The sequence below is a fragment of the Mobula birostris genome, chromosome 4 (assembly GCF_030028105.1).
Source record: "Mobula birostris isolate sMobBir1 chromosome 4, sMobBir1.hap1, whole genome shotgun sequence".
Lineage (NCBI taxonomy): Eukaryota > Metazoa > Chordata > Chondrichthyes > Myliobatiformes > Myliobatidae > Mobula > Mobula birostris.
Genome location: NC_092373.1, coordinates 84639835 through 84650631, shown reverse-complemented (window position 1 = coordinate 84650631; position 10797 = coordinate 84639835). Strand labels below are relative to the sequence as shown.

General features: G+C 41.6%; 1 protein-coding gene across 1 annotated transcript in view; it reads right to left on the bottom strand.

Moving 5' to 3' along the window:
* Positions 1-4618: 4618 nt before the first annotated feature.
* Positions 4619-10797, bottom strand: part of parlb (presenilin associated, rhomboid-like b) — a 50166-nt gene continuing 43987 nt past the window's right edge. Inside the window, exon 10 of the mRNA XM_072255699.1 lies at positions 4619-10464. Within this exon, the coding sequence (XP_072111800.1) occupies positions 10350-10464 (115 nt within the window). The 3' untranslated portion in view covers positions 4619-10349. The remainder of the gene's footprint in view (positions 10465-10797) is intronic.

Below are 10797 nucleotides of genomic sequence, written 5' to 3'. Positions count from 1 at the left end.
AAAGACCTGATACAGGTATAATAAATAATAAGGTTCAAAGATAAGGTGGGTAGAGAAAATGCTTCTCCCATAATGGAGACATCTAAAACCAGAGGGCACAGGTTCAAGGTGAGGAGTAAGGTCAGGGGAGAACTAAGGGAAAATACTTTCACCCAGAGGCTGGCTGTAACCTGGAGAGCTATGTCTGAGCAGACACGCTGATAACATTTTAGAAATGTTATGATGGAGCTATGATATTTTGGCCATTACAGAGACTTTGATAGCTCAGGGGCAGGAATGGTTACTTCGAGTGTCAGGCTTTAGATGTTTCAGAAAGGACAGGAAGGGAGGCAAAAGAGGTGGGGTGTGGCACTGTTGATCAGAGAGAGTGTCATGGCTGCAGAAAAGGAGGAAGCCATTGAGGGATTGTCTATGGAGTCTCTGGAACCGGAGCAGGAAGGGGCAATAACTCTACTGGGTGTTTATTATAGACCACCCAATAGTAACAGGGACATCGAGGAGCAGATAGGGAGACAGATTCTGGAAAAGTGTAATAATAACAGGTTTGTTGTGGTGGGAGATTTTAATTTACCAAATATTGATTGGCATCTCCCTAGAGCAAGGGGTTTAGGTGAGATGGAGTTTGTTAGGTGTGTATGGAAAGGTTTTTTGAAACAATATGTAGATAAGCTTACAAGAGGACAGCCTGTACTTGATCTGATATTGGGAAATGAACCTGGTCAGGTGTCAGATCTCTCAGAGGGAGAGCATTTTGGAGATAGTGATCACAATTTTCTCCGCTTTACTATAGCATTGGAGAGGGATAGGAACAAATAAGTTAGGAAAGTGTTTAATTGGAGTAAGGGGAAATATGAGACTATCAGGCAGGAACTTGGATGCATAGACTGGAAACAAATATTCTCAGGGAAATGTACAGAAGAAATGTGGCAAATGTTCAGGGGATATTTGTGTGGAGTTCTGCATAGGTATGTTCCAATGAGACAGGGAAAGGGTGGTAGGGTATAGGAACAGTGGTGTACAAAGACAATTGTAAATCTGGTCAAGAAGAAAAGAAGAGAAAGATTCAAAAAAACTAGGTAATGATAGAGATCTAAAAGATTATAAGGCTAGCAGGAAGGAACTTAAGAATGAAATCAGGAGAGCCAGAAGGGGCCATGAGAAGGCCTTGGTGGAGAGGATTAAGGAAAACCCCAAGGCATTCTACAAGTATGTGAAGAGCAAGAGGAAAGACGTGAAAGAATAGGACCAATCAAGTGTAACAGTGGAAAAGTGTGGATGGAACCAGAGGAGACAACAGAAGTACTTAATGAATGCTTTGCTTCAATATTCACCACACAGAAAAGGACCTTGGTGATTGTAGGGATGGCTTACAGTGGGCTGAACAGCTTGAGAACATAGATATTAAGAAAGAGGATGTGCTGGAGCTTTTAGAAAGCATCAATTTGGATAAGTCGCTGGGACCGGATGTGATGTACCCCAGGCTACTGTGGGAGGCGAGGAAGGAGATTGCTGAGCCTCTGGCAATGATCTTTGCATCATCAATGGGGATGGGAGAGGTTCCGGAGGATTGGAGGGTTGTGGATGTTGTTCCTTTATTCAAGAAAGGGAGTAGAGATAGCCCAGGAAATTATAGACCAGTGAGTCTTACTTCAGTGGTTGGTAAGTTGATAGAGAAGAGGCATGACTTACGAACATTTGACAATAGACAATAGACACTAGGCAATAGGTGCAGGAGTAGGCCATTCGGCCCTTTGAGCCAACACCGCCATTCACTGTGATCATGGCTGATCATCCACAATCAGTATCCAGATCCTGCCTTATCTCCATAACCTTTGATTCCGCTATCTTTAAGAGCTCTATCTAACTCTTTCTTGAAAGCATCCAGAGACTTAGCCTCCACAGCCTTCTGGGGCAGAGCATTCCATATATCCACCACTCTCTGAGTGAAAAAGTTTTCTCTCAACTCTGTTCTAAATGGCTTACCCCTTATTCTTAAACTGTGGCCTTTGGTTCTAGACTCACCCATCAGCGGGAACATGCTTCCTGCCTCCAGTATGTCCAATCCATTAATAATCTTATATGTTTCAATAAGATCCCCTCTCAGCCTTCTAAATTCCAGAGTATACAAGCCCAGTCACTCCAATCTTTTGATATATGACAGTCCCGCCATCCCAGGAATTAACCTTGTGAACCTACGCTGCACTCCCTCAATAGCAAGAATGTCCTTCCTCAAATTTGGAGACCAAAACTGCACACAGTACTCCAGGTGTCGTCTCACCAGGGCCCTGTACAGCTGCAGAAGGAAGTCTTTGCTCTTATACTCAATTCCACTTGTTATGAAGGCCAGTATGCCATTAGCTTTCTTTACTGCCTGCTGTACTTGCATACTTGTTTTCAGTGACTGATGTACAAGAACACCTAGATCTCGTGGTACTTCCCCTTTTCCTAACTTGACTCCATTTAGATAATAATCTGCCTTCCTGTTCTTACCACAAAAGTGGATAACCACACATTTATCCACATTAAACTGCATCTGCCATGCATCTGCCCACTCACCCAGCCTGTCCAAGTCACCCTGCATTCTCATAACATCCTCCTCACATTTCACACTGCCACCCAGCTTTGTGTCATCAGCAAATTTTCTAATGTTACTTTAATTCCCTCAGCTAAATCATTAATATATATTGTAAACAGCTGCGGTCCCAGCACTGAACCCTACAGAACCCCACTGGTCATCGCCTGCCATTCCAAAAGAGACCCGTGAATTGCTACTCTTTATTTTCTGTCAGCCAGCCAATTTTCAGTCCATGTCAGTACTTTGCTCCCAGTACCATGTGCCCTAACTTTGCTCACTAATCTCCTATGTGGGACTTTATCAAAGGCTTTCTGAAAGTCCAGGTACACTACATCCACTGGCTCTCCCTTGGGGAGGCATAATATGATTAGGAATAGTCAGCATGGCTTTGTCAAAGGCAGGTCATACCTTATGAGCCTGATTGAATTTTTTAAGGATGTGACTAAACACATTGATGAAAGTAGAGCAGTAGATGTAGTGTCTATAGATTTCAGGAAGGCATTTGATAAAGTACCCCATGCAAGGCTTATTGAGAAAGTAAGGAGGCATGGAATCCAAGGGGACATTGCTTTGTGGATCCAGAATTGGCTTGCCCACAAAAGGCAAAGTGTGGATGTCGACGGGTCATATTCTGCATAGAGGTCAGTGACCAGTGGTGTGCCTCAGGGATCTGTTCTGGGACCCCTATTCTTCATGAATTTTTATAAATGACTTGGATGAATAAGTGGAGGGATGGGTTAGTAAATTTGCCAATGACACAAAGGTTGGGGGTGTTGTCGATAGTGTGGAGGATTGTCAGAGGTTACAGCGGGACATTGATTGGATGTGAAACTGGGCTGAGAAGTGGCAGATGGAGTTCAACCCAGATAAGTGTGAGGTGGTTCATTTTGGTAGGTTAAATATGTTGTCAGAATATAGTATTAGGTAAGACTCTTGGCATTGTGGAGGATCAGAGGGATCTTGCGGTCAGAGTCCATAGAACACTCAAAGCTGCTCTGCAGTTTGACTCTGTGGTTAAGAAGGCATACAGTGCACTGGCCCTCATCAATCGTGGGATTCAGTTTAAGAGCCAAGAGGTAATGTTGCAGCTAGATAGGACCCTGGTCAGACCCCATTTGCAGTACTGTGCTCAGTTCTGGTCACCTCACTACAGGAACGATGTAGAAACCATAGAAAGGATGTTGCCTGGATTGAGGAGCATGCCTTATGAGAAAAGCTTGAGGGAACTTGGCCTTTTCTCCTTAGGGCAGCAGAGGATGAGAGGTGACCTGATAGAGGTGTACAAAATGATGAGGGACATTGATCGTGTGGATAGTCGGAGGCTTTTTCCCAGGGCTGAGATGGCTAGCATGAGAGGGCACATTTTTAAGGTGCTTGGAAGTAGGTATAGAGGAGATGTCAGGGGTATATTTTTTTATGCAGAGAGTCATGAGTGCGTGGAATGGGCTGCCGGCAACGGTGGTGGAGGAGATATAATAGGGTCTTTTAAGAGATTCCTGGATAGGTACATGGAGCTTAGAAAAATAGAGGGCTATGTGTTTTCTGAGGTAATTTCAAAGGTAGGGACATGTTTGACACAGCTTTGTGGACTGAAGGGCCTGTATTGTGCTGTTGGTTTTCTATGCTCTAAATATTTAAACAATCATTTTAATTGCCAAGGCATAAGCAAGTACGAATCACATGGCAATAAATGGGATCAGAATAGATGGGTACCTGACAGTTCGCATAGATATAGAGGGCTGATAGGGACTGAGCTCTAAGACTTGATCCCAAAGATGTCTGCTACCACCCCTAGTGTATGCGGTTGGTGGGAGAATCAAAAGGATGGTAATAGGTGGGAAGATAGGTTACAGGAATAAATGGCTGTCATGGAAATGGGGTTTCTTTATGAGTCAGCATACATCAATGCACCGAACTTTCACTATGTAACAAGTAAAAATCAGCAGTGACCCATTTCATGTGGAGGTCGCTGGCAAAAGGTGTACTGTGTTAACCATAAACTAAATAAAAAAAAATAATTGAGTCATACATTGGGAATGACAATTTAATCCCACTTTAATTGAAATTCTCAGTCAAGTACAATAGAATGTTTGTCTGTCTTCTGCTTCTTTCTGCAGCAACTAGCTATCTACTTTGTTTCATATTTACAGATAATCAAGCTAAGAATTTTCATTTAAAACTGTCTAATGTTATTGCATTTAATCTGTACTGCGAACTTCAACTGACCTTGATGAGGTAACGGATTGGACTGAGAAGTGGTCAAATGATCACTTTCTTTTTTAAAAAAAACAAGAAATCATCGTTTCATAATGCCATATCAATATAAATTACACATGGCAATACAACTTTACTAAAATCTCATGAAATTTCTTTTATACGGGAACACAGGGTGCAAACAAAGCAGCTCCATGGGATCTCTGTGATGGAGAAAACCTACTCAAATGCCGCTAATCTCAGCCTTCTTCATTAATAGATTGTATTCACTGCACCAGGTCCTTGCCATGTCCCAGTGACAAGCAAGCACACTAGCAACCGATCAGATGCTTTTGGGTTCAAATAGTACTGTATTCTTCTTCATATAATATTGACTGGGACTTGAATCCAGCAAAATTGGATGTACAGTGATTCAGAACATTAAACCGAGAATATGGCAGCCTATTCCAGTGGATGCAAAGTATCTAATGGCACAACCTTTGAAAAGTTCTCCCAGTTCCTCCCTCAGATCAAAAATCTGTTTAATCATTTGTGTACTCTTTATTGAACTGTGTTGTATGCAAAGTCACACACAAATTGCTGGAGGAACTCAGCAGGTCTGGCAGTGTCATGGAAATGAATAAACAGTCAATATTTTGGACCAAGATGCTTCTTCAGGACTGAAAAGGAAGGTGGGGGGGGGGGGCGGGGGGAGGCACCAGAATAAAAATGTTGGGGGGGGTGGAGAAGGGAAGCAGGACAAGCTAGAAGGTGATAGGTCACATACACACAAAACGTTGGAGGAACCTTTTCACATCTGTAGAATCTGTTGTGTTTATCATATGCAATGTAGTAAGCAGAGAGCCGCAGGACATAATAAAGTGCTATCTAAATATCAACTGATTCTTGCCTCTTGCCAATTGTTTCTTTGTGAGAAAGGCACACAACAACCAGCATCATTTTAAGAGCCAAACTTCTCCAGCTAGAGCATAAACTGCGGGAACCACAATGTCAATGGGAATTACAAATTCTAGAGCAACACACACAAATGCTGGAGGAACTCAATGGGTCAGACAGCATCTATGGAGCTGACGTTGCTGGGTGAGACTCATCTTCAGGGCATGAAAGAAAGCAGAAGCCAAAATAAAAGGGCAAGAGCATGAGCTAATAGATAATGGGTGAAGCTAGGTGAGGGGGAAGGTAGGTAGGAGGGGTTGGGTGAGAAGTGGGAATTATGAGAGAAACTGGGAGGTGATAGGTGGAAGAGGCAAAGGACTAAACAAAATGGAATCTGAGAAGACAGTACACTATGGAGCAAAGGGAAGGAGGTGGGGAACAAAAGGAAGGAAGATGTCGGTGATGGGTAGGTTATGAAGGTGAGGCTGGAAAGAAAAGTGATTAAGGGGCCAGAGGGATAAAGGAAAACAAAGGTGGGAGAGACACCAGAGGGTCCATGAATTCATTGACTGGTAGAGCATGTTTATGGAGTCACAAGGCCTACTTGTTTCTTGATGTGTGATTGCAGTGCTAAACCCAGCTAGAATCAGCAGAAGGGGAGAGAATTGGAGTAAGAACAAAAATACATTTAAGAGAAGTGCAGTCTTGCATATCTGCTGTTTTCCCATTTCACTTTCAGTTCCTGTGGATTTTGGACGCCTATCATGAGGCCAATTTATATTAAACGTCCTCCTCCAGGATATCACCCATATTCATGTGTCTATAAATGCCTTAACCTCAAAGTGCCTGCTTCCACTAATACCCCTACTGACCAATTGTAGACACCTACCACTCAGTATTTTAAAAAAAAACTTCCCCCAACCTCAAAAGCAAGACTTCTGATGTTTAACATCCCTACTTTAAGGAAAAGATTCTGTCTGTTGACCCTATCTCAAAGTCCCCATCCAAGCCACATAATTTTAAGAGTATCTATCAAGTCTCCCCTCAGCCTTTCAACATCCTAAAGAGGACAACCAGAAGTTTGTCAAAGTTTTCATTATAGGTCATACCATCTAATCAAGGCAGCATCTTGGTAAACCTTTTTGGCATCACCTCTACAGTATTCACATCCTTCCTGTAATGGGACTACCAGAATCACACACAATATTTCACCCGTGGTCTAAAGTTTGCTATAGCTGCAGCATGACTTGCTTACCATTATAGTCAATATTCCTACCAATGAAGGCAAGCCTTCTTTATCCCCTTATCTAGCCACTAACAATGAACTATGGACCTGGATCCCATGATCTCTCAATATTTCAAAGCAAGTTGGGGCCTACCATTTACTGTATCATTTTTCCTTTCATTTGACCTCCCAAAAAACATCTCACATTTGCCTGGATTAAACTCCATCTGCCACCTCTCTGCCCATTTTTGTAACTGATCTATATCATTTTATATTCTTTGAAAGTCCTTTACCCCGTCTACAACTCCACTGAGTTTGGTCCCATTCACAAGTTTGCTAATCTACCCTACTTACATTTTCATCTGCATCACAAATATATATCACAAACAGGGGTCCCAGCAGTGATCCTTGTAGAACACCACAGGTCAAGGACTTCCAGCCAGAATAACAGCTCTACACTTTGTTTTCAATGGGCAAGCCAGTTCAGAATCAAAACATTCCACACATCTTTATCTTTTCAATCAGCTGACAATGGGGTACCTTATCAAATGCCTTAGTAAAGTCCATGTAGATAACATCAACCATCTTACTCTTATCAAAATCCTTGATTATCTCCTGAAAAACTTTGATCAAAATTATAAGGCATGACCTACTCTGTAAAAAGCTACAACTTGATAAATGTGTAGAAATCTTATTGCTCAGTATTCTCTCCAACAGCTTCCCTACCACTTATGCAAGGCCACTTGACTACAATTACCCTTCTTGAAAAAAAACATTATTTACTATTCTCCAGTTTTGAGACCTTGTACGTTACTTGCAATGACACAAAGATCTTTTGCAAAGCTCCAGCAATCTCCTCACTTGCATCTTTAAATATCCTGGGATATATCCCATCAGGTTCTGGGGACATATCCACCTAACACATTCCAGAAGACAAAGCACTATTCTCCAACTCCATCTCAAAAGGCCCACTCTGCCTTCACTATTCTCCAAATCCTTCTCCTCTACTTGGTAAACACTGACAAGTAGTACTCATTCAGTACCTCAGCCATTTGCTGACTGCATGCACAAATTCCCTCCTTTATCCTTGAATGAACCTACCCTCACCCTAGTTATCCTCTTTTTCTTAATACAAGTATAAAATGCCTTGGTATTCTTCATGATCCTACTCATCAAGGTCATGCATGGTCAATATTGGCTTTCCTAATCACCTGCCTGAGCACTTTCCTGCTACCTTTATACTCTACAAGGGCCCAGTCTGATTTTAGCTTTCTAACCTTGTGTATGCTTCCTTATTCTTCCTGACTAAATTAAAAACCTCTTGGGTCACCCAAGGTTCACTTACCTTACCAACCTTATCCTTACTCACTGGACCTTGTCGATTCTAAACTCTGATCAGCTGGACCCATATTTCAGACGTGGACTAGTCTGACAGCAGCTACTCCTAATCATTGCCCCTTAGCCCGTCTGATGCTACCAAAATTTGCCCTCCCCCAATTTTGTAACTTCTCGCAAGATCTGATTTTATCCTTACTCATAACTGTCTTAAAGCACAAAGCATTGTGGTCACCATTTCCAAAATGTTTTGTCTATCAGCTTTATCACCTGGTCTGGCTCATTTCCCAAAACCGGACCCAGTATGTCATCTCCTCCGCTTGGACTCTCCACAGACTGTTACAAGAACCCCTCTTGGATGTACTGAAGAAATCCTGGCCTATCCAAGCCTCTTTTACTGACAACATTTCAGTCAAAACTGTTTCTGCACTTTTCTATGATCTGTCTACATATCTGTTCCTTCACCTCATTGGCTATTGGGGAAGTGGGCTGTAGTATAATCCCTTCAGCATTACTGCATCTTTCTTACTTATTTCATCACTCCACCCAAACTGTCTCTGTGGATCCCTCCAGTGTGTCCTCTGAGTACATGCTTAGATAAGGTAATTATCCTGTCGCTGTATCTAAATTTTCATTCTATTCCATTCAGTTCCCAATTCCATTCTTCTTACTTAAAACATTAAAGACAAATGCTGCAGTTTTTATTTTGACTACTTTAGATTGGATGTGTCCTTGCCCTCCAAACAACCTGTGTAAACATGCAGTGCATACAGTAACCTCAGATGCAACTAGTGGAAATATATTGTGTAAATTCAATGAAGTGACAAGAACACACAGCTCACTGAAAGTAGTGATAGAGGTGCAAAGTGTAGAGAAGGCGGCAATTATGCTCGCCTCTATAGGCTATGGCACTGCAACAAGAGTTGGGAAAATATGTTGAGGCTGTACAAACCACACACACACAAAATGCTGGTGGACGCAGCAGGCCAGACAGCATCCATAGGAAGAAGCACAGTCAACGTTTCAGGCCGAGACCCTTCGTCTAAACTTTTTTATCTTGTGCCTGAAAAGGAAGCAAAAAAAAAAAAACACTTTTTTTTGCTTTCTTTTCAGGCACAAGATATGCCAAATAAAACAGCAATGACTGTAAAGTTTCCTGATGATGCACACTTGTCATTGAGTAATACATACAATTCACCAAAGCTTTATGACCCAAAAAAAATTAGGTAGGTGTTTTTGACTTGTACTGTCATCTAGGCAGCATGGCTGGGCTTTGGCAGGGAGAAGCCCATTTACTGAGCAGTATATCAGAAAGCTGAAACCTCTATGTAATGTGATGGCAAACTATAAGCCATAATTCTCACATAATATCTTCTCAGGACTTGACTGAAGTGAACAACTTGGTTTCATCGCAGTTAAATTTTGAGATTATGAATTAAAGTTCAAAGTACAAAGTACACCAGTGACTAAAAACATTCCCTTTTGGCTCCAGAGAATTGTGCCAGCCAATGGTCTAACAGCAAGCGATAGCACCTGGCTGGAAAAACAGTACAGAGAGGTCATGGCCCTGCTAATAATCTCCACTGCACGTACTTTGAGCTTGCTGCAAGTCATGGCAGTAGTTTCAGGTTTGAGTAACTCTGAAAATACGTGCTCAGTATTAGGCAAACCATTACTGGACTGCGTACATTTTTAAGACTATCCCATGATAACAGATTTTAAACACAACGGATACATTTGCCTGACATGATTTTTTTTTAGTAATTCATCCACTTGACAGAAGAGGGGTGAAAAGTGGATGAGTTTACACAACTTACCATTATGGCATAAATCTTAACAGAGACTATCTGCATTATGACTAATAATGAATCTGTTTCAAACAGCTTAAAAATTTAGGTTTAAAATTTTGAGGTTGGTAAATGTCTGCCCAAGACTGCTTCTTCAAAATACATGTGTTTATTTCTCACTGTGCAGTTCTGTATTTAGTTCAATATCAGTTAAAATTTGCAGCAGTTTGCAGCTGAGTTCAGATCTTGCTGTAAATTCTTCCTCCCAGTTTTCATTTCTGTCCAGTGTTCTTCTCAATCCATTCAAGAATCATATTTTAAAAATGCAGCTTCTTCCCTAGGAGGGGCCATTTCCTCCACTCCCAGGACCCTTAGTCCTTAGGTTATGCCACACCTTCACCAGAGGCTCTCTGTTCTTCCATATCAGCTCGTAGCCATGAAAGATGTACCAACTGGAAGAAAAAGTCAATTTTAATGAAGCAAGTACCTATTATACAAATGAGAATGCCACTTCAAACACATTACTCAATTCAAACACTTTTACTAAGTTGAAAAACATCTATCCTGCATCGTTTTATTCTGTCTTCAGGAATTAAGATTTCTTCAGCTACCCAGAAGTACTTCTGAGTTTTAAGCAAGTCAAATAGATTTAATTTTAAATAAACCTTTTAAGGCCAGGTTCTTTAAGTCCATGCAAATTGCTGGAGGAACTCAGCAACATCAATGGAAAGGAATAAACAGTCCCAGTGAAGGGTCTCGGCCCAAATTGTTGACTGTTTATTGCT